The sequence below is a fragment of the Hippocampus zosterae genome, chromosome 9 (assembly GCF_025434085.1).
Source record: "Hippocampus zosterae strain Florida chromosome 9, ASM2543408v3, whole genome shotgun sequence".
NCBI lineage: Eukaryota > Metazoa > Chordata > Actinopteri > Syngnathiformes > Syngnathidae > Hippocampus > Hippocampus zosterae.
In genome coordinates, this window is record NC_067459.1 from 12,198,186 (window position 1) to 12,221,442 (window position 23,257).

General features: G+C 44.5%; 2 protein-coding genes and 1 long non-coding RNA gene across 8 annotated transcripts in view; all 3 read left to right on the plus strand.

The window, feature by feature from the left end:
• LOC127607401 (PRELI domain containing protein 3B-like) overlaps positions 1 to 4,243 on the plus strand; it is a 157,842-nt gene extending 153,599 nt beyond the window's left edge. For both annotated transcript variants that reach the window (XM_052075667.1, XM_052075666.1), the window contains 5 exons: positions 555 to 723; positions 1,303 to 1,392; positions 1,638 to 1,708; positions 1,788 to 1,890; positions 2,455 to 4,243. In XM_052075667.1, coding sequence (XP_051931627.1) covers positions 555 to 723; positions 1,303 to 1,392; positions 1,638 to 1,708; positions 1,788 to 1,890; positions 2,455 to 2,574 — 553 coding nt within the window. In that variant the 3' untranslated portion in view covers positions 2,575 to 4,243. The remainder of the gene's footprint in view (positions 1 to 554; positions 724 to 1,302; positions 1,393 to 1,637; positions 1,709 to 1,787; positions 1,891 to 2,454) is intronic.
• Positions 4,244 to 11,760: 7,517 nt separating this feature from the next.
• On the plus strand, positions 11,761 to 13,089 carry LOC127607408 (uncharacterized). The gene is made up of 2 exons (XR_007964071.1): positions 11,761 to 11,914; positions 13,042 to 13,089. It is a non-coding gene; the product is annotated as an uncharacterized LOC127607408 (long non-coding RNA).
• Positions 13,090 to 16,155: 3,066 nt separating this feature from the next.
• glyctk (glycerate kinase) lies at positions 16,156 to 22,129 on the plus strand. Of its 5 annotated transcripts, none has more exons than XM_052075642.1 (5): positions 16,156 to 16,208; positions 16,761 to 17,130; positions 17,777 to 17,928; positions 19,020 to 19,195; positions 20,784 to 22,129. In XM_052075642.1, the coding sequence occupies exons 2-5, from the start codon at positions 16,781 to 16,783 to the stop codon at positions 21,654 to 21,656; spliced, it is 1,551 nt and encodes a 516-aa protein (XP_051931602.1). In that variant the 5' UTR covers positions 16,156 to 16,208; positions 16,761 to 16,780; the 3' UTR covers positions 21,657 to 22,129. The 5 variants fall into 5 exon arrangements, with proteins under 5 accessions (XP_051931602.1, XP_051931603.1, XP_051931604.1 ...); XM_052075643.1 differs by having other exon boundaries at positions 16,162 to 16,339; XM_052075644.1 differs by having other exon boundaries at positions 16,162 to 16,339; positions 16,775 to 17,130.
• The last annotated feature ends 1,128 nt before the right edge of the window (positions 22,130 to 23,257 follow it).

Sequence of the window (23,257 nt, forward strand, 5' to 3'; positions counted from 1 at the left end):
TGTACTTGTGTAAAACTCGTTCATGTTGTGCATTGTTCATAGCATAAAAATATAATTATAGTATTGCCCGGTGTCAAGTGGTTAGTGTGTCAACCTCACAGTGCAGAGGTCGTTGGTTCGAACCCGGCTCCGACCTTCCTGTGTGGAGTTTGCATGTTCTCCCCGGGCCTGCGTGGGTTTCCTCCCACATTCCAAAAACATGCATGGCAGGCTGATTGAACACTCTAAATAGTCCCTAAGTGTGAGCGTGGATGATTGTTTGTCTCTGTATGCTCTACGATTGGCTGGCATCTGGTTCAGGGTGTCCCCTTCCTACTGCCCGAAGACAGCTGAAGTAGGTTCAAGCACGTCCCGCTATCCTTGTGAGGATAAACAGTTCAGAAAATAGATGGATAGATGGATATTAAATAGCTGAATGAAAAACAGTTCTAGTTCATTCATTTTAATTACATAAAGCAATCAAATGCATACCCAAAAAGTAAGGGCCGTTGTGTGCTGCTGTATTCATTTTAAATCTTTGAAAGTGGCCTTGACTGTTTGTTTTCCTCCAACAGTCATCCTTGGGAGACTGTGACCAAGGCAGCGATGCAAAAGTACCCCAACCCGATGAATCCTAGCGTGTTCGGGGTCGACGTTTTAGACAGGACCATCGACCAGCAGGGCCGACTGCACAGCAAAAGGCTTCTCAGCACTGAGTGGGGTCTTCCCTCTATCGTCAAGTCTGTGAGTATCCAAAACCAATTACTCCCACAGTGCTATTCCTGTCTTTGGACAGAAGAGTTGGACCTACTACACTCCAGTAGTAACTCTGAGTACCAAGTTAGCATTACAACCCGTGACAGCATGTGATGTAACTTTCTGAGTTATAACAAGCGCTCATGAGACCACGAAATTCGTTGGTGCCCGTCTCCTGTTTCGCGGCCCTCGTGACCTCTGCAAGGACAACTAGCTAAAGTAAGCTATTGCGCGGCTATGCAGTCTCAACACACATCGCTCAATCGGCAGCTGACCTCTACAAGGATCTCTTAGGATGTGTGCTCACCAACTGCGATCACATCAATCAATGATGCTCGCGGCATTGTCTGTCCCGAGCATGATTACAAGTGTATCATTTAGTGCAGGAGTGGGGAAGTTTTTGTAGGCTCAGTGTTTTTTTCTTTTTTGTAATCTATCTGACAGGCTCCAACAAACAAGACCCTGATGAGGGCAAGCCCTCTAGAAAATGGGTGTATGGATAGTATTTGGCATTATTTATATTTTCCCAATGTTTAATCAAAATTCTATCTTCACATTTGTCCCCAGATCATTGGCAACGCGCGGACGTGTACGTACATTCAAGAGCACTCAGTTGTGGATCCACTCGAGAAGAGTTTGCAACTTCAGTCCACAAATGTGAGTATTTGATAGTTTAGGTCAGCTTACCTAAAATGAGACTGTATGCAATTTCTAAAAGTTTTAAATGCACAGACCGTTTGTAGATCCACTTTTCAATGGTTGTGAAGTCATGTGCTAATGACATTTTCTGGGATGAATACTTGCCTGTATTGTATATATATTATATAGTGCAGTTGTGCTGTACTGTTTTGAGGCTCATCTGCCAACTTTGCCCTTTTGTGATATCTCTCCCCACGTTGCAGATTACATTCACCAACTTGGTGTCTGTGGATGAGAAGCTCACGTATAAACCCCACCCTGAAGATTCTCGAAAGTAGGTTAATCGAAGCTTACTGATCCAACAAACAAGAATGACAATTCTTAAGTATTTTTTTTTAAATTCTTCTCCTTAGAACAATCCTGACGCAAGAAGCCATCATATCTGTAAAAGGAGTCAGTCTAAGCAGCTATTTGGAGGGCATTCTAGCAAGCACTATCTCAACCAATGCCGGAAAGGTAGGAGATCACACGTTCTTACTGACTGCTTGGTGCTTGCACTTAAAATGTAAGACGTAACTTTTAGGAGGTCCAGAAATTTTTGAAGGAGCAGAACAAAGGCTTCAAGCCTTCAAGTGTTAAATTTTAATCCGGTTTCATTCATTGCTACATTTTTTTTAAATTTTTAAATTGCGCTTGTCCTCATAAGGTTTGCAGTGTGAGCTGCAGCCTAGCCCTTCTGACTTTGGGAGAGAGGCTGAGTACACCCGTGACTGGTTGCCAGTCAGTCACGGAGCACATAGATAAGCATTCACACTTTCATTTGCGCTTGTGGAGGATTTTGAGCTTTCAGTGAACCTAACACACTTTGTGCAATCGAACTGCAAAAACAAAACAAAACAAGAAATGTTCTAACAAACTCAAATGAATCAATTACTCGCCCACTTTATCTCTAATAACTACCTGGTAAGCTGGACAGTTAGACTGTATTTCATTATTTCGTGTTCCTCTCTCTCACACTCACTCTCACTCACTCACTGTATCTCTGTCACTTTCTGTCTCTGTCTCTCTTTCTCTCTCCAGGGCCGTGAAGCCGTGGAATGGGTGATCCGGCGGCTCAACACCGAAATCGAGGAACTTGCAGCAACAGCACGCGGGACGATGCGAAGCCCAATGGCCGCTGCCACCGTCACTGACAAATGACCTCTGCTTCTTATTTTTCCAGCGAAGCATCCCCATGCCCCGGTGATACTCTAACACTGCCTTGTGTTTCTTGTGTGTTATGTGACAATGCATTTGGACCTGCATAGAAACACCAGGCTCTGATGGAATTTGGGGGATAAGGGTGTGGGCACTCAGGGAACCATGGAAATCGGGAGGAAACAAGTGCCAAAATCTCGTTGGCTGAATTTACACTACATGTTCAAGTGATTATTTATTTTTATTTTTTTAGCTCAGATTTTGTTTTTATGCTTTCAAGTGCCCAAGTGGGATATGCGTCATGGGAGCATAAAAACACAAACAAAAACATTGGATCAGATATCTTCAGATCAGAATCAGGACTCTTCCAAAAGTGGATACAAATCGGAATCTTATATGTGCCAATGTGAGTGTGGAAGTATACGTCTCGATGGAAATATATCTCATCAGTATTAACTACCGGTAACTGTCATCTAAATACACTGATTGGTGATGTGGACACACTTGCATCGACTCAAACAACAAAAACGAAAACCTGCTGTTATTCAAAATTGCATTGTAAGCATATAGACAACTAAACAAATGACATTAGTGGTTTGTTCTTCCTTAAATAAGCAAAGTAATTGCAGATGGCCACCACTGCGCCAGTGACCTATTGCCAATGTTACTCTCGTTTTAATTATGTGTCAGCACAGACCAACTAATATTCGTATTATTTGTATATTGCTGTTTACTACTTTTGTGTTGTCACTGCCCGCTGTTGGCACTAGTGAGTTATTTCAGTGCAATTTGGCTGTCTACATTTTGTTTCATGTTTTCAGCCAGTGAAAACACAGCCGCATCAAATACTGTATGTATCACTGGAGACAGTGCCCCCAAAAAACTGATATCAGGATTAAATTTAGAACCTGGCACTTGAACCTGTAATGTAAACCCAGCCTTAAAAACACCATATAGTCAGTGTTGTTATCTAGCACAAACATGGTACATGTCAAGCAAACATGCCAATTGTGGCATGAAGAACAATTGAGCGCACAACAAAACATGCATTGTCGCGGTGTTGCAAAAGCATCGATACAAAGAAATGATTCTAGTTTCACATGGTGGTGGTTAGGTACTTTGAAGTGGTTTTGCGTGTCAGAAGACAGTCAATGGCACATATTTTATTTATGTATTTTTTTGAGTTGTTGGAGTTTGATCTTCAACACTCTTCTGAGACCTCATTGATAACATTCTGTACTGGATGTCAGTAAATAAGCTTGTAAAATATTAGGTGTTATTTAATAAATAGTCAAATATTTAATTTGTATGAAGGGATCAAGTTACCATTGGGTGTTTTAAAGGAAATGTACAATGATCAGCTACTTATGGTGCGTCCATAGATATGAAAGCTGCTCCTTGACTGCAGTCGTTTCCATTTGCACTTCCAACAAAGCTGCAGATTTAGAAGGAGCAGATAGAGCTGAACATTCGCAAAGGTTTTCATACTGTTACGATAAGACTGTGGGTTTGTTTTTTTAAAGCATATTGCTGTGAATGTAATGCATTTATTCATTAGATAGACTTTTAAATGAAGTGAGTAGGAAATTATAACTTGTGCCTTTGTCAAATAAATGGCCATGCCAACCAAGAAAATGCTAATAAAAGCATTTTGATGATTTTGTACAATTACTTTTATCCACTATTTGTCTTATTCATAGGCATTCTGATTTAACATTTTTAACTCAGAATTTGTCTTGTTGATTAAAATATTACTTGAATTATCCATTAAATTACACTGGATCCTGAAGTCCAGTGGTCAATGTGCTTTAAAATTTCAAATTGTTAGAAGGGACTTGATAAAGAAATTGATTGCTTTGACCATACATCCATACATTTTCTACGTACTTCAGCTTGTGTGACAAAAATATTACAACATTCCTTTAAATATGTGTCTGAATATTTTATGAATACATACATTTTTTTAAATAAAGTTTTCAGAAATATATCCAGGGCAGATTTGACCCCCCCATCCTCAGAAACGTGAGATAACCACTTGATGCCCTTCATAATTTTATACTATATGAAAATAAAATTACTGTGACATTTCTTAAGAATCAACACCAAGTGGGACACATTCGCAAAAGGAACAAAATTCATACGATAATTTAAAAATTTATAGAAATAACTGAAAAGCGGGGTGCGCGAAATGTTTAACCTTCCCGGGTTAATACTTTGTAAAACCACCTTTTGGTTGCGGTTAAAGCTGCAAGTTTTTTTTGTGTACATCGCTATCGGTTTTGCAGATCAAGATAATTTTTTCTGTGTGCCCATTCTAATTTGCAAAATATAAACTCGAGGGTCAGTAAGGTTAAAAGAGGGCAGAATATTTTCTCAAGCAACTATCGACAGATAAAGGGATAGATCAGAATCAGAATCATCTTTATTGGCCAAGTATGTAGAACACACAAGGAATTTGTCTCCGGTATAACACGCTGCACTAGTATCATCGTAAACAACAAAATCATTGAACCATTTTAGAGTAACCAGTAGTTTTGTAGTACCATTTTGTGGTGCAAGAAGAGTGACTATGTCAGTGACTGTTTAAGGAGTTAATGGCTAGAGGGAAGAAGCTGTTTAAGTGTCTACTGGATTTGGTGCGCATGGATCTGTAGCGTCTGCCTGAGGGGAGTGGCTGAAAAAGGTGGTGGGCAGGGTGCGGGGGATCCAGGAGGATTTTCCGTGCCCTTGTCTTGATTCTTGCAGTGTGCAAGTCCTCAAGAGTGGGTAGGCGGTGCCAACGATTTTTTCTGCCGTCCTAACTGTCCGTTGAAGTCGGATTTTGTCCTTTTTTGTGGCGGCCCCAAACCAAACCGTGATGGAAGAACACAGGATTGATTTGATGACTGCCGTGTAGAACTGTCGTAGCACCTCCTGTGGCAGGCCATGCTTCCTCAGCAGCCTCAGGAAGTACATCCGCTGCCGGGCCCTTTTCAGGATGGAGATGGTGTTGACTTCCCACTTCATGTCCTGGGAGACTGTGATTCCCAGGAACTTGAAGGTCTCGACGGTTGACACAGGGCAGTTGGATAGTGTGAGGGGCAACTGAGGAGAAGAATGTTTCCTGAAGTCCACGATCATCTCTACAGTCTTGAGCGTGTTCAGCCCGAGGTTGTGTCGGCCGCACCACAGCTCCAGCTGCTCCACTTGTTGGCGGTACGCAGACTCGTCGCCGTCTTTGATGAGACCGATGACCGTGGTGTCGTCTGCGAACTTTATGAGTTTGACAGCTGGATCTGTTGAGGTGCAATCGTTTGTGTAGAGAGAGAAGAGCAGTGACGAGAGGACACATCCCTGTGGGGCTACAGTGCCGGTGGTGCGTATTGATGATGTTGTTGCTCCCAGTCTCACCTGTTGTGTCCGTTCCGTCAGGAAGCTGAGGATCCACTGGCAGATCGTAGGCGACACACCGAGGTGGAGTAGTTTGGGGGTGAGGAGTTCCGGGATGATGGTGTTGAACGCAGAGCTGAAATCCACAAACAGAATCCTTGCGTAGGTCCCTGTGCTGTCGAGGTGCTTGAGGATGTAGTGCAGACCTATGTTGACTGCGTCTTCCACAGACCTGTTTGCCCGGTAGGCAAACTGGAGAGGGTCCAGCAGGGGTCCAGTGACGTTCTTTAGGTGGTTCAGCACAAGGCGTTCAAAGGACTTCATGACCACAGACGTCAGGGCGACAGGCCTATAGTCGTTCAGTTCCGATGTTGCCGATTTCTTGGGAACTGGGATGATGGTAGACTGTTTGAAGCAGGATGGGACCTCACACAGCTCCAGGGATCTGTTGAAGATTTGTGTGAAGACCGGAGCCAGCTGGTCAGCGCAGACTTTCAGGCAGGAGGGGGACACTTTGTCGGGCCCCGGAGCTTTCTTGATCTTTTGCTGCTTGAAGAGCCGTCTCACGTCCTGTTCGTGGATCTGTAGTGGAGAAAAAGAGGGTGGGGGTGTAGGTAGAGTGGTTTATGGTAGAGGTGTGTGTGTGTGGGAAATGGGGGTGTCCTTTTCAAATAGGCAGAAAAACATGTTTAGTTCATTAGCAAGACCCTTATTGTTCACTGTTTGGGGGGATGGCATTTTATAGTTAGTGATTGCTTTCAGGCCAGAGAACTGGTTTTTCAGCCTCTCTGCATAGCTTCTCTTTGCGATGTTAATTTCCTTTGTCAATTGGTTTCGGGCATGTTTGTACAGTGCCCGATCTCCACTTCTAAATGCGGCCTCTTTCTCTTTCCTGAGTTGCCCGAGTTTGGGAGTAAACCATGACTTGTTATTGCTGAAGGAGCGGAAGGACTTCGTTGGTACACACATGTCCTCACAGAAACTGATGTATGATGTTACAGTGTCTGTGTATTCATCCAGTGTGCCCGTTGAAGTTTCAAAGACGCCCCAATCAGTGCAGTCTAAGCATTCTTGTAGAGCTAGCTTTGCTTCATCTGTCCATTTTTTCACAGTCTTAACAACCGGTTTAACACATTTGAGTTTGTCTGTATGTAGGTATTAAGTGGATTAAATTGTGGTCAGAAAGACCCAATGCTGCACGGGCGACCGATCGGTATGCATTTTTGATTGTTGTATAGCAGTGATCTAGAATGTTGCCTTCTCTGGTGAAACAGTCGATGTGCTGCTTATATCTGGGAATTTCACGGTTAAGATGTGCTCCATTAAAATCACCCAAAATGATCAGGGGTGACTCTGGGTATTTTAGTTCGTTTGTTTACTTGTTCGGCTAGCGTTTGTATCGCCGTGTTAGCGTTAGCTTGTGGCGCAATGTAAACACCGACTAGTAAAAAGGAGGTGAACTCACGTGGCGAGTAGAATGGCTTGCAGTTTAAAGACAGCGACTCCAGGTCCGGGCTGCAGTGTGCGTCGAGCTTCGTGACATCAGTGCACCATTCTTCGTTGATATAGAAGCAAATCCCTCCACCTTTCGATTTCCCCGATAGCTCCGTGTCGCGGTCGGCTCTGAGAAGGCGGAAGCCGGGTAGATGTAGCGCGGGATCTGGATGGCGGTCACTGAGCCAGGTTTCAGTGAAGCAGAGCGCAGCAGAACGTGCAAATGTTTTGTTGGTCTTTGTGAGGAGAAGAAGTTCATCCATCTTGTTTGGCAGAGATCGTAGATTAGCAAGATGGATCGACGGGAGCGGGGTTCGAAATCCGCGCTGCCGGAGCTTGACGAGCACGCCGGCTCGCTTCCCCCTCCTCCGGCGGCGTTTCCATGCTCAGTACAGCGCAGCCGCTCCGCTCGCGATTAGCTCCGAAAAACCTTGTGGATTTTCGTGTGCTGGTGAAAAAAGACCGAGCGTAGACTCCCCAATGCGCAGCAACTTTTCCCTCGTGTAAGTAAGCTGCTCAGGGTCGCCAAAAACAAACGAAAATGACAAAAACAGGGATAATACTAGGGAGCGTGTGACCGAGGCTGCCATACCTGTCGGCACCTGATGGCATCTTCTTTCAAATTCTGAGATTCAAAAAAAAAAAAAGATAGATACGCCTTTAAATAAACCAACTAAGTGGTTTAAATCATGTGTGGCAGTTACTACATGAAGCTGTGGTTGCGATTTTCCATTTATTTTTTAGTGGTTAGGTAGCCATTCACTCAACCTGCACTTCGTAGATTTGTGGGAATGAGTTGGCAGACAACGGTGCAAAGGAGGGTGCAAGACATGGCAATTTTGAGGTAGATGTTACATTTAGTCAATCGGAAATTAAAACATATTGTAAAAGAGAAACAGATGAAGGTTGGTGAAATGAGGACTGTTCCGGCTCCCGGAACATGTTACATTTGGTTCCTATTTTCTATAACTACAGAGCTCCGTGAGCCGTCACCTTACCGTGGTGGAGGGGTTTGTGTGTCCCAATGATCCTAGGAGCTAAGTTGACCGGGGCTTTATGCCCCTGGCAGGGTCACCCATGGCAAACAGGTCCTAGGTGAGGGACCAGACAAAGCACGGCTCACAAAGCCCCTTATGGTACTCAGTTTCCCTTGCCCGGACGCGGGTCACCGGGGCCCCCCTCTGGAGCCAGGCCTGGAGGTGGGGCTCGTTGGCGAGCGCCTGGTGGCCGGGCCTACACCCATGGGGCCCGGCCGGGCTCAGCCCGAAGAGGCAACGTGGGTCCCCCTTCTCATGGTCTCACCACCCGTGGGAGGGGTCAAAGGAGTCGGGTGCTATGCGAGCTGGGCGGCAGCCAAAGGCGGGGACTCTGGCGGTCCGATCCTCGGCTGCAGAAGCTAGCTCTTGGGACATGGAATGTCACCTCTCTGGCAGGGAAGGAGCCCGAACTGGTATGTGAGGCAGAGAAGTTCCGATTGGAAATAGTCGGACTTGCCTCCACACACAGCCTAGGTTCTGGTACCAGTCCTCTCGAGAGGGGTTGGACACTCTTTCACTCTGGAGTTGCTCACGGTGAGAGGCGCAGAGCAGGTGTGGGCATACTTATTGCCCCCCGACTCAGTGCCTGTACATTGGGGTTCACACCGGTGGACGAGAGGGTTGCATCCTTCCGCCTGCGGGTGGGGGGACGGGTCCTGACTGTTGTTTGTGCATATGCACCAAACAGCAGCTCAGCATACCCACCCTTTTTGGAGTCCTTGGAGGGTGTGCTGGAGAGTACTCCTGCTGGGGACTCCCTTGTTCTACTGGGGGACTTCAATGCTCACGTGGGCAATGACAGTGAGACCTGGAGGGGCGTGATTGGGAGGAACGGCCCCCCCGATCAGAACTCGAGTGGTGTTTTGTTATTGGACTTCTGTGCTCGTCACGGACTGTCCATAACGAACACCTTGTTCAAACATAAGGGTGTCCACATCTGCACTTGGCACCAGGACACCCTAGGCCGTAGTTTGATGATCGACCTTGTGGTCGTGTCATCGGATTTGTGGCCGCATGTTCTGGACACTCGGGATAAGAGAGGGGCGGAGCTGTCAACTGATCACCACCTGGTGATGAGTAGGCTCCGATGGTGGGGGAAGATGCCGGTCCGTCCTGGCAGACCCAAACGTATTGTGAGGGTTTGTTGGGAGCGTCTGGCGGAATCCCCTGTCAGAAGGAGTTTCAACTCCCACCTCCGACAGAGCTTTTCCCATGTTCCGTGGGAGGCGGGGGACATTGAGTCCGAGTGGACCATGTTCCGTGCCTCTATTGTTGAGGCGGCCAATCTGAGTTGTGGCCGTAAGGTGGTTGGTGCCTGTCGTGGCGGCAACCCTCGTACTCGCTGGTGGACACCAGCAGTAAGGGATGCCGTCAAGCTGAAGAAGGAGTCCTATCGAGCCTTTATGGCCTGTGGGACCCCAGAGGCAGCTGACGGGTATCGACTGGCCAAGCGGAACGCAGCTTTGGTGGTCGCCGAGGCAAAAACCAGAGCATGGGAAGAGTTCGGTGAGACCATGGAAGCCGACTTCCGGACGGCTTCGAGGAAATTCTGGAACACCATCCGACGTCTCAGGAGGGGGAAGCAGTGCACCACTAACACTGTGTACAGTGGGGATGGGGCGCTGCTGACTTTGACTCGGGATGTTGTGAACCGGTGGGCAGAGTACTTCGAAGACCTCCTCAACTCCACCAACACGTCTTCCTTGGAGGAAGCAGAGCCCGGGGACTCTGAGGTGGGCTCTCCTATCTCTGTGGTTGAAGTCACCGATGTGGTTAAAAAGCTCCTCGGTGGCAAGGCCCCAGAGGTGGATGAGATCCGACCGGAGTTCCTCAAGGTTCTGGATGTTGTGGGGCTGTCCTGGTTGACACGCCTCTGCAACATCGCGTGGTCAACGAGGAGAGTGCCTCTGGATTGGCAGACCGGGGTGTAGTCCCTCTTTTTAAAAAGGGGGACCGGAGGGTGTGTTCCAACTATAGAGGGATCACACTCCTCAGCCTCCCTGGTAAGGTCTATTCAGGGGTGCTGGAGAGGAGGGTCCGTCAGGAAGTCGAGCCTCAGATTGAGGAGGAGCAGTGTGGTTTTCGTCCCGGCCGTGGAACAGTGGACCAGCTCTACACCCTTAGCAGGGTTCTCGAGGGTATGTGGGAATTCGCCCAACCAGTCTACATGTGTTTTGTGGACTTGGAGAAGGCGTTTGACCGTGTGCCTCGCAGAGTTCTGTGGGGGGTGCTTCGTGGGTATGGAGCACCGAACCCCCTGATACGGGCTGTTCGGTCACTATACCACCGATGTCAGAGTTTGGTTCGCATTGCCGGCAGTAAGTCGGAATCGTTTCCAGTGAGGGTAGGACTCCGCCAAGGCTGCCCTTTGTCACCGATTCTGTTCATAACCTTTATGGACAGAATCTCTAGGCGCAGCCGAAGCGTTGAGGGGGTCCGTTTTGGGGGCCTCAGTATTGCATCCCTGCTTTTTGCAGATGATGTGGTGCTCTTGGCTCCTTCAAACGGTGCTCACCAACTCTCACTGGAGCGTTTCGCAGCCGAGTGTGAAGCGGTTGGGATGAAAATCAGCACCTCCAAATCTGAAACCATGGTCCTCAGTCGGAAAAGGGTGGAGTGCCCCCTCCGGGTCGGGGGGGGGGGGGGGGAGATCTTGCCCCAAGTGGAGGAGTTTAAGTATCTTGGGGTCTTGTTCATGAGTGAGGGCAGGAGGGAGCGAGAGATCGACAGGCGGATCGGTGCAGCGTCTGCTGTGATGCGGACGTTGTGTCGGTCTGTCGTGGTGAAGGAGCTGAGCCAAAGGGCGAAGCTCTCAATTTACCAGTCGATCTACGTTCCAACCCTCATCTATGGTCACGAGTTATGGGTCGTGACCGAAAGAACGAGATCCCGGATACAAGTGGCCGAAATGAGTTTTCTCCGCAGGGTGTCCGGGCTCTCCCTTAGAGATAAGGTGAGAAGCTCGGTCATCCGGGAGGGGCTCCAAGTCGAGCCGCTTCTCCTCCACATCGAGAGGAGCCAGATGAGGTGGCTTGGGCATCTGATTCGGATGCCTCCTGAACGCCTCCCTGGTGAGGTGTTCCGGGCATGTCCCACTGGAAGGAGACCCCGAGGAAGACCCAGGACACGCTGGAGAGACTATGTCACCCAGCTTGCCTGGGAACGCCTCGGGATCCCCCGGGGAGAGCTGGAAGAAGTAGCTAGGGAGAGGGGAAGTCTGGGCTTCCCTGCTAAAGCTGTTGCCCCCGCGACCTGGCCCCGGATAAGCGGTAGAAGATGGATGGATGGATGGATGGATACAGAGCTGCTTTATTTTGTAAGGGTAATTCGTTATTGTGAAGGGCACACCGGACTTTATGGGGTGAGACACTTCCGGTTGAACGTTGCACGGGGAACCTCCGAACGATAGACTGCAACTTCGTGTCGTAGGCCAAGCACAGCCTGTATGTAAATGTAGCCGGGTCTTTGGAAAGACTGGACTGGACACAAAATAATTTTAGGTAGGCTTTATTCCCGACTGAACAATGAGCATTAAGATGAAAGACTGAGATGTTAACTGAATTTTAAAAGAGGTCGAAAAGGGATCTAAGAGATCAAAAAAAATCATTTAACAGATTACAGACAATTACGCCACAATAGACAACAGCAGTGGCTTGCTTAAGATAAGATAAGATATCCTTTATTCGTCCCACCCTGGGGAAATTTACAGCCTCCAGCAGCAAGAATGTATGTAGAAAGAAGAAAGAAAGAGAAAAAAAACAACAATAGGAAAACAGAAATAAAAATACATTATTTACAAGCCACAATACTTCTTAGTGCAGAACAAATAATCATTACAACCCAATGTTTTGAGATGCAGCCACACTTACTCGATATGTTCCGGTGCGTTGGGTGTGTACAAAGCACGTGGTCAAACACAAATGATCTCCCCTCTAAAGAACAGATAACACAGTTCATATAATTTACAGTAAAAAAACATATTTACATCTTATAACATGATGATCTAAGAACACTTACGCTGTACAGCTGTTCACACGACTCACTAGTGGTAGATTTCAAACTCCAACCCCAGATATTGAGAACCAGATACAGAGAACCACTCCAGATATTGTGCTCTGAATATCGCCAGGGTTACGAGGACGATCATGGGTGTATCAAGTTGGGACAAGCAGTGGGCACAGTTCAGCGACTACCCTCCTTTACGTGCATGTCACCCTTTCTGGTCTGATTCTCACACGCTGCATATGTTCCCGCGTGTTTTGATCTAGTGTGGCTCTTAAAGTGACAGTGCTACATTTGTTAAACAAGGAAGCCTTCACTACAAGCATCTAAGTAACCTTACTTAGATGCTTGCACCTGGTTACATAAATATTTTATGTAAATGTATGCCATATTACTAATTCGTGGGGCGTTTCTATTTAATTCACATTTATGCACAACGATTAGCATAATAGCTCGTTAACTACACTAACGTAGCCAGGCGTTCGTCACATGTCGGATCAGTGGGGCACATTGTTTTACCACGATTTACGTTGCAACGTATAAGTGTTTTTATGTCTGTCTGTTTCAGTTTTACACCTTCTTGACTCGCTGGTGAATAAATCGCTGAAAATATCAACGGTGTGGTCATTGAAGGAGTTGTCTGTCTAGCCGCCACGGGGACGCGGTGAGGACGGAAGAGATAAAATTATACATGTCATGTCAAGGTTGACGTATGGGCACACGGGCCAAAAAGTACATTGTTTAGGATGGGTAAGCATGAATCTGGCATTGCAGCTGTGGGGAATTACAAATGATTGAGAATTTCTTATTTTGGTGTGATCAGTATGAGGTTCATAGAAAATGTTTGATTATGTGTTATTGTTGAGTGTAAAAAGTCGTTTTAATTGGGACATTCTAAAGCTGAGCACAAGCAGGAAAAATATAAGATGCTTTTCAGATATTTGGGGGACCTGCGATTGGCTGGCAACCGGGTCGGGGTGGACCCCGCCGACTGCCCGAAGAGAGCTGGGATAGGCTGCGGCACCCCCTCACGATCCTTGAGGATAAAGCTGATCGGAAAATGGATGTATACTTGAGGGTGCCGGGGTTTTTCTTTCCCCAACATGCTGAGCGAAATTAGAAGTCACCCCATATCAGTTGATGGCGGTCATGCACCATTAAGTTATTTGCTTAAAAATTTGCTCCGGAGCAAATGCTCGTTTGCGAAGCAGCACCGATGTAAATTTGCTATTTCCCCTGTTGTGCAGATGACACACGCACAATGGAATAAGACATGTCAAAAATCCGAGAGGCACATGGCGAGACAAGGAGATTTTAATAAATACCTTATTCTCCAAAAGGAGATCAAAATGGCTCTACACGGCGGACAATTTGTATTTGTCCGGAAGCTGCTCCATAATAATGCACGTACTGTAGCAATGTCACTCGAGTGAAGCGCGTCTCAGCACTCAGCAGTCGATAGTCTGCTGCTCTCAGCCCTGCGCGCGAGCACGTACTTGCGGCGCCGACCCAACCCACGCCACGTATTAAGCTTTGAACTACGACAACAGCTAACCTACCCTAGCCGATGTAATGATGGTCAGCAGACAATATTTACGTTTTATGTGACTTTTAATAGCAACGTGGCAGAGTCACAAAGATGCGGTGTGCTCACTCGCAGTCACTTTCTGGAACCCCCCCCCCCCCCCTTAGAGGCGGGACCTCTCAACCAACTGGAGTATGACGTACAGTACAAACGTTCATAAAGCACTTCTCATATAATAATAGCCTATTATATGACAGCCGACATGACGCTAGAAGTCAGGCGGACACATTTATTTCTGATAATCAGTGTGTTTTCCGCATTGCCCAAACATATATGTAACGGAGTGATACATTTGCCATACTGTGTTGCAGACAATAAAAAAAGGAAAAGCCATATCCTAGTGTCTGGTATTCTTGAAGCGGCAGCGACGTGGAGCTCGAGACCATCATAGTTGTGACCCCCGTCACATATATTTTTATTCGAGCGAGGGTGTGGTCTAGCTTGTTTCGGCAATCGGCATCGTGTCGCCAGACGCACTTCCTTAGGATACACTGTGCGGGCTTCTGCTGCGTCAACGCCCCCTGCACTGAGTCGACGCCCCCTGGACTAAGTGGCGCAGCTTGTACTGTGCCAAGCAGCCGATGCAGTCTAAACTGCACCGGTGCAGTTCACGTGTCAATCACGCGACGTAAAGAAGCGGCACATGCACCGACACGTGGTTTGCTCTGTGAGCCCGGCGCATGCATCAACGCATCGGTGTAGCTGGACCCATCACTAATAATTAGTGTCGCTGTACTTTTCAGTCAGGTTGGAGAGTAAGCCAGCTACATGGATTTTGAGTCAACTCCGAAGAAACTCAGAGGTATGGAGCTATTACCACGTACTTGGGCGATTCTTACCGGTTTTGCCGATGTCTCACTCAGGGTAATGGTCAGGTGCATCGACATAAAAAAGCATGTAAATTATTACGCCAAATGAAGTTGTCAGTTATTTAATTAAATATAGACCACATTAATATTTTAATACTAACGTGTATTTTAACTTTTAAAATAGTTATTCAACCGGCGAATCAAATTATATTCATTGTAAATAATGATTGACATATTTAGTAGAAAGTGTTCGGTTTTTTAAGTCTTGTTTTCTGTTTAAACTTGTTCACCATGGCTGTTTCATCGCAACTGTCTGTATATAAAATGACCAATCCTTAAGGAAACCTGTCCTGAATAAATCTATGCTACCCCCGCCATGTGAGATTGTATCAGCGGTAATAAAAATATGTTTGGGCAATGCGGAAAACACACTGATTATCAGAAAGAAATGTGTCCGTCTGACTTCTAGCGTCATGTCGGCTGTCATATAATAGGCTATTATTATATTAGAAGTGCTTTATGAATGTTTGTACTGTAACTGTACGTCATACTCCAGTTGGTTGAGAGGTCCCGCCTCTAAGGGGGAGTTCTAGAAAGTGACCGCGAGTGAGCACACCGCATGTTTGATGACTCTGCTGGAGGCTGTAAATTTCCCCAGTGTGGGACGAATAAAGGATATCTTATCTTAAAGCTGAACTCAAGCAGGTATTCATCGAAACATTTTGTCACTTGTTCACAATTTATTAGTTTGAAAAACTAATCAATTTGAAACTCTACCCCCACCATTGTGCCTGTCTGTGGCACAGAGGGAAGATCACAGTACCGGTACTTTCTTCCTCAGTCTGTGACTCCACCTCATCATATTGCCTCACATTTTGTGTTGTGGATTTATATTAACCTGAGGTGTTTCAGGAGAGTTGTTGTGTTGACAGAACTCTTTGCTCCTTATCTGTTCAAACATCAGAGTTTAAATTGCCACCTTTAATGTTAGAATTAATGCAAAAAAAAGACGAATGTTCTAAACAGCAGTTAGTGTTTGCACAAAACTGTGAGACTTCTGCTCGAAGGCAAAAATGTCAGTCAAGGTCTACTAGAACATCTGAACTTTATTTGGGGTGAAGCAGAAACACGTGGTGTGTGCGTACTCCCATTTAAGATGTTTTGAATGAAGTTTCACCTGATGCATTAAAAATATAACTCATGAATCAAATGTTACCGGTAAAACGGCTTGGTTGCTAAAAACCTATTCGGATTCTTTTCCATTTATGTTGGTTAAGCGCATTCTGCAGTGGGACAAATGAAGAGATGTGTGCAGTGGAGGTAATGGTGTTGCCTCATGTGGTAAGTCCAAGTCAATCATTACACACACACATGCATAGTTTTTTTTGAGTCGGTAGTTTGACTTTTGAAACACTAGCTCGCTTACTAAGTTGAAACGCACCGACGAAGCTTCCATTTCAACTTTGTTGCAGGTAGGTCTCAGCACTGGGCCTCTACGTGCGAATCAGTAATCAGTTTTGACTTATGGCAACTTGTGAATGTAGCTAATAAAGCCTATTGACTCTGTGATCCATTGATTTTCGTTTACATGATGAACTCTCCGATTAGCATTGTGTCAAGATACTGTCCCCACCAAAAGTCTCGGAAAGGCAAAATAAATTCCTTTGTTTTTGTTGTATACTTTTGACATTTAGATTTTAGCTCAAAAGATGAATAGAAGGTTGGAAGAGGTTTTGAGGAATGGTGCAATTGTCATTCACCTCAAAAAGGTGTCATGGACAGGCAACCACAGAAGGTGGAACCAGGTTGTTTTTGGTTATAACTGGTGCAATGCAAAAGTGGCATTGGAGAACCACTGGAAAACTGCTGTATATATGTTTTTCCTGCTCTCAGGCAATCTCTTTCAGGCATCAATGGCTCGTGTTCTTTCTCTGATCCGGCCTCAACCATTCTTGGCTCTCTTGGGGAGGAGGAAAATGTCACTACACTGCCGGGCGCGTGAGTTGTTTGCGGCGGCAGTGGAAGCTGTGCAGCCGGATGTTGCCATTCGGCAGGGTTTGCAACGCCAAGACGACTCCGTGGTGGTTATTGGCAGCGGCACTCGCAAATTCACGCTAAGAAACAATGTGCATGTCGTGGGGTTTGGAAAAGCGGTGCTTGGCATGGCCACCGAAGCAGAGAGGATTCTGGGAGATCACTTGGTGGGAGGAATCATCAGCGTGCCACATGGCATTCAGCAGACATTACGGCAGCATGGCAAACAGTAAGCAAAAGCAACAAGATGGAAAAGTTATTTAAATTATTCTTACTAGAATTAGTATGCTATGTAATATTTTGAATAAAGTTGAAAAAATACGATTCAAAAAGTTGTCGTTCCATTCATGATAATAAAGTTGGAACACTATGACAAAAAAGTCTAAATTTGTTTGAATAATGTTAGATTACAGGTAAATGTGAGAATTAAGTTACAAAAAATAAGTAATTTCAGAATAATACCGGAATAGTTCTTTTTTTTAAACAATAATGTGGATGAAAAACTATAGTTATGATCTGTGAGAAGTCAATTTTGTGATGGTCATATTACAAGGATAAAACTGTCATGGGAGAAATATGATTCCCAACCCCCCTAAAAAGTTGAAGAAAATTGTCAGAATTTTGTGAGAATAAATTTTTTTGTAATCTCAGAGAATAATTTTTACAAGAATATCATGGGAAGATTATTGTAAAATGTACAAATGTAAGAAGAATAAGGTCAAAAGACAAATATGGAAAAAATACATTTGAGATGAAATGAATTTAAATGTTCATAGCTTTTTATTATGACTTTACTACTTTATACTTAAAATTCTTGACTGACATTATTGACACCACTGTGGAGGCACTCCAACTCATGAAATTTGTCATTGTAGCCACCTGCTGTTAAAAGAAAAAAGCCGTATCCAAGTCATGGAGGGCGCGCAACACAATCTGCCCGATGCCAACGCTCAGAAGGCAGCAGAATGCATTGCTCAGCTAGCACGTGCGCTGACGGAGAAAGACCTGCTTCTTGTGCTGATTTCAGGTACAATAACAATACAATACAATACATGCTTGGAGAGTAACGGAATACACGTCATGGCAATACAAAAAAATGTTCATTCCACTACAGTTCAAAAAGAAAAATACATAATCGGATTAGAAATTCATTTATTAAAAATGGGGTTTATAACACAGGTCTTTATATCCAGCAAATAGCCACGTCCGCTGTCTACGCTATACGTTGTAGCAATATTTTTGGTGTGTGCGTGTTTCGCCCAGCCTTTACGGGGCACTTACCGACGCTCGTTCCTACCGACTGCTGTCAGGCTGATGAATAAAAAATAACAATAATAATAATAATAATAATAATTTTTATCCATTTGTGTTCATATTGTATTTAATTGGAAGATGTTTGTTGTTTTTTTTCTCTTTCTTTCTTCTTTCTACATACATTCTTGCTGCTGGAGGCTGTAAATTTCCCCATTGTGGGACGAATAAAGGATATCATATCTTATCTTAAATGCTGGCAACGGATGCTGTACAATACAATGTCAGCATAATTATTATAATTATTTTTTTTGTAGCGTCCTCAACATAAATATAACGCACCAAACAGTCTGGAAGACAGTCAAATCAGCTATTACACTTTGACACACTGCTGGGAACAACTTCAAAATAAGTGTGCCTAGGCATTGATGTCCATATATTTGATAAGCTACGGTTTATTTTGAAATTGGCCTTCTCGCAGCATTGTTGAAGCGTTTCTGTCATTTATCTAAAACATCAGTTAGTGACCGCACTAGTTACTAATAATTCATGACATGCACTTATGTGAAGACACTAATCATTTAAACGATTTCCCACTTTTCACAATTACAACATTTATAAATATCAATATGCGGCACTTACGGTAATTTCTATAAATCTCTGTCTTTCCATTTTCAAATGATCATGACACAAAATTCCTTGAAAATCACAATGCTCCATCATCGGTGGGCTATACTAGGCCCGTGGGCTACTCATGTGGACCTTTGGTGCTGCCTTGTGCCCACAGGCACCATATCGGTGACCCTTGCTGTATACCATCCAATGTACGAGTTGTTTGGTTGACAGGCACTGTTGTTGTAAAACTAGGTGGGGGTTCTGCATTGCTACCTGCACCCATCTCGCCAATAACGCTCAAAGAAAAACTGGATATCACCCGTAAACTGGCGGCCGCTGGCGCCACCATTCAGGAGCTGAACACGGTACGACGCGCCCTCTCCGTGTTAAAGGGCGGAGGACTGGCACAGTGCGCTCACCCGGCTCAGGTAATTTATGCATTTACTTTGACGTTTTGTTGAATTCCCATTTAAGAGATTATTTAAAATTAAATATCTTAAGTCTGTGCGCCATCGACGTAAAATGACAACAACGGGAACTCTAAAAAGGAGCGCCAATGATGGCAATCAACTGTTTTTTTTTGTTTTTTTTAATGGGAATGAGTGGGCAAAACTCTTCTGTTGCTGGGAAAGTAGGAAAAAAAGATGAACTATGGCTAGAATATGGCAGCGATGGGTCTATTTCGGATTAGATCACCGTGTTTCAATGGAAGGCAGAAACCCATAAACATGGCAGAAATTCGACCATTACAAGCAGCTTCTGATGAAGTGTTTGTCATGTTAAATCTACGATAAAAAATGTTAGAGAGAAAAGATGAGATTATTTAGATATATAATAGATATATAGATATATACATATAGGAATAAGCGATAACGTAATGCATTCACACATGCATGCAAGTCATTCATGCACACACTACTAAATACTACTGCTACTATTAAATAACGTGCAAAAGGTTTGTAATGTTAAATGTAAATTTGTTACATTGATGCTTCATTATTTCACCAACAAAATGCTTTCCCCCCTATAAAATAGAAAAGTAAAACACATTGATACAAAAGTACCACTGAAGCAAAGCATCAACAAAAGAAACACAAGAAAGTTACACAGTAGTCAGCAGTCACGACAAATGCAATACCCACTTACATATCCACATTTGAGAATTTCAGTATGTTTTAATTACATTTTTTTTTATATACAGTATAAACTGTATATATACCGGTATATATTTTTTTTTACATAAGAATTTTATTTTTTCCATTGGATCATGTAAAATCATGAAAAAGCTATCATCGTGGAGATAAATGCTTCCCCATTACAGTGAGTGTTTTTCCCTTTTGTACCACTGGTAGACATTTTGTTTTCTTTTTATACAAGAATGGCTAATGTTTCCCATTTCTGTTGGGGATGCCCCAATCTGATCACATGATCGTAAATCAGGGTTGATCACGTAATTTTCAACTAATCCAGTACAGTATTGGGTGAAAAATATCGATTTTTATTTCGAAACATTAAAAGATCTAAAACCTACTAATTTAAACATATGTGCAAATATTTTGCGAAAGAGAACATAATGGATTAGTTTTATATTACACAATGTTTTTTTAAATTATTATTATACTGTATGTAGTATTGATGTAGTTAGTGACACGCACACACACACAAACAACCTCCCCTGCGCTCAGCTCCACTCCAGGCAGAGCGGCGGGTTTGACGTTATTGTTTGGAGGGAGAGGCAAACTGAAATATCAGTCAAAAAAAAAAAAGAACAAAAAATATAAAAGGAAATTCAGAAACGATAAAAAATAATCACGATTAATTTTTTGCGAATTTGAGTTATGACAGTTGCATTTTTAATTAAACATTTTAATCGTTTGACAGCTCTAATATATAAAGCTGATGTATGATTTTTTTTTCTTCATGCATTGCCTGAGTATCGGCTTGGGACTCGGTATCGGCAATATTTGGTTTTCATTTTTGTATGAACGTGTCTTCAGCGTGCGCTCTTCTCCACAGGTGTTGGCTTTGATACTGTCAGATGTGATCGGCGATCCACTTGACCTGATAGCAAGCGGCCCCACAGTGCGGGTTCCTGTATGTCGTGAGGAGGTGCTGGCAGTCCTTGAGCGCTACAATTTGCTTGACTCTGTCCCTCTCTCTGTGGAGGACGTGTTGGGTAGACTTAGTCCACGAAAAGAAGTTGAACAAGATGAGGCAGGGCACGTTACCAATTACGTGATCGGCTCGAACAGCGTTGCCCTCCAGCGTGCGGGCCGCCAAGCACTTGAGCTGGGTTTCCGCCCAATTGTACTATCACCAACAGTGTGCGGAGATGTGAGGTCAGTGTCTCATCTTTATGGCCTCCTGGCCCGTTTTGCCTGCTCCCGTGAGGAAAATCCATCCGAGCTCACCGCAGAGGTGCTGAAGCTGGGACCGGCAGTGGGAGTAGAGAGTGGGGACCTGCGTCGTGTCATGCAGAGTTTGCAGGAGGCCCGTTCGCGGGGAAAGGGCACGACGTGCGTGTTGGCGGGGGGCGAGCCCACCGTGCAACTGACGGGAAACGGCTGTGGGGGTCGCAACCAGGAGCTAGCTATGAGAGTGGGACTGGAGCTGAGAGGCTTGCACCCCTTGCCAGACAGTCCCGTCTTCCTGAGTGGCGGAACTGACGGTCAGGACGGCCCTACCGAGGCGGCGGGCGCCATCACGGATGCAGGCTTGTATGAAGAGGCCCAAAAACAACAGCTCGACATTGTCAGCTTCCTTAAAAACAACGATTCCTTTACTTTTTTTACACATCTCTCTGGTGGACGCAACTTAGTTGTCCCAGGTTTAACCTGCACCAATGTCATGGATGTGCACATTCTGCTAATTCCACACAGTGCCAAATAGGACTGAGAGTGTAATTTGAGCTGAATCCACAACAGTGAACCCTTGCCATTTGTGGACCAAGTCCCCCACAGTTCTGTGTCCAAACTTTTTTGTTTGAGGGCCACATACATATAAATGGAAAGATGAAAGGGCCACTTTAAGATTCTTCAACTTTTTGAATTGCGCTGAAGTCAGTCAAGAAAGCAATTATATATTGTTTGTATTGTCTAATTAATATCAGCATCTTTCTGTTTAAGGTCTGAAGGGAAATAGTTGAGAAATTTTCCATGTTTTAAAGGTGGCCCTTTATCTCACCGAATATTCAGCTCTGCATTTAACAGCAACTGAATCACATCTCCACATTCACAGCCAAAAAAAAAAACAACAAACTGTAGTAAGATGGCCATTTTTCAGTTCCTGGGGGATCATGAATGTGATGTCTTCAGAAATCAGCCATAGAGCACAATGTGAAATAAACAAGTTTGCCTCTAAAATTGAATTGTCTTTCTTCACTACAGTGTTTTAAAGATAAATTGTATTCTTTTAATCATAAATGGTTCATTTGAATCTTCGCCTATTGAGAAATGTTGCACAGTATTTCAACAAATTTAGTATTAATGGCAATTATTTTTCTGACGCCCTCCCTGCTCACTCTGCCCGCCTTCACCTTTTTTAATTAAACTTGCGGCCCATGTCAAATACTTTTATTATTTTGTCATGTCGTGGGCCGCTGAAAAGTGGATGGTGGGCCGCAAATGGCCTGGCCCACAATCCAATTTTGACACTGATTGGTTTGTTAGGGAATGTCCGACATGCGGTTGTACCAGACACCTATGTAATTTTATAATCGGGGCTCTCATAACAAATACAAAGGGAACAACAAAACAGTTATACATTTAAAACAGATCTGCATAAGAACAACAACAACCAACCAGCAAAGAACTTGGTCTAATTTTAAATATTTTGTTTTATTTGCTACCACCTTGTTCAGGGGTGGGCAATTATTTTCCCGGGGGGGGGGGGGGTAATAATGTAATAATGGGTAATAATGTAACATTCTCCTCCACCATCACACTCAGCACTGGTTCTCAAGGATGTGTACTGAGCCCCTGTTGTTCACATTTGACTGCTCTCTGACTCTTATTAGCGGTCCAGTTTGCGGAAAGTTTTTAACATGATAACAAACCATTCTAGGAAATGTTCATTTGGTTGAGCCACAGGCAATTCACTCTGAGCATGGAAATTGCCAGAATCGGACTGAGTAAGAATCGCTTCCTTGTTTTTCAAAGTCTCGTAGATTTGAGACTTTCCGACTCCAGGCGTCTCCTGAATGTTTCGTACTTTGTTACTCGCTTCGTTTAATCAGATACATAACACGTTCCCTTCCATGGTCATTACCCTCTCCCTCTTTCTTCGTCTTCCCCTCCCTCCCTGTGCTCTGCAACTTGAAGTAACTGCGCCACCTGGTGTTGAAATACCGGTCATTACAAGTTCAAACGAAATGAATGCAATCAAACCTTAATTATGCACCAATCTTCGGCGGGACGGATTAAAAAGACCAACGGGCCGTAGTTTGCCCATCCCTGGTGGTCCTTGTTGAACCGTGTGGAATATATTGAAAC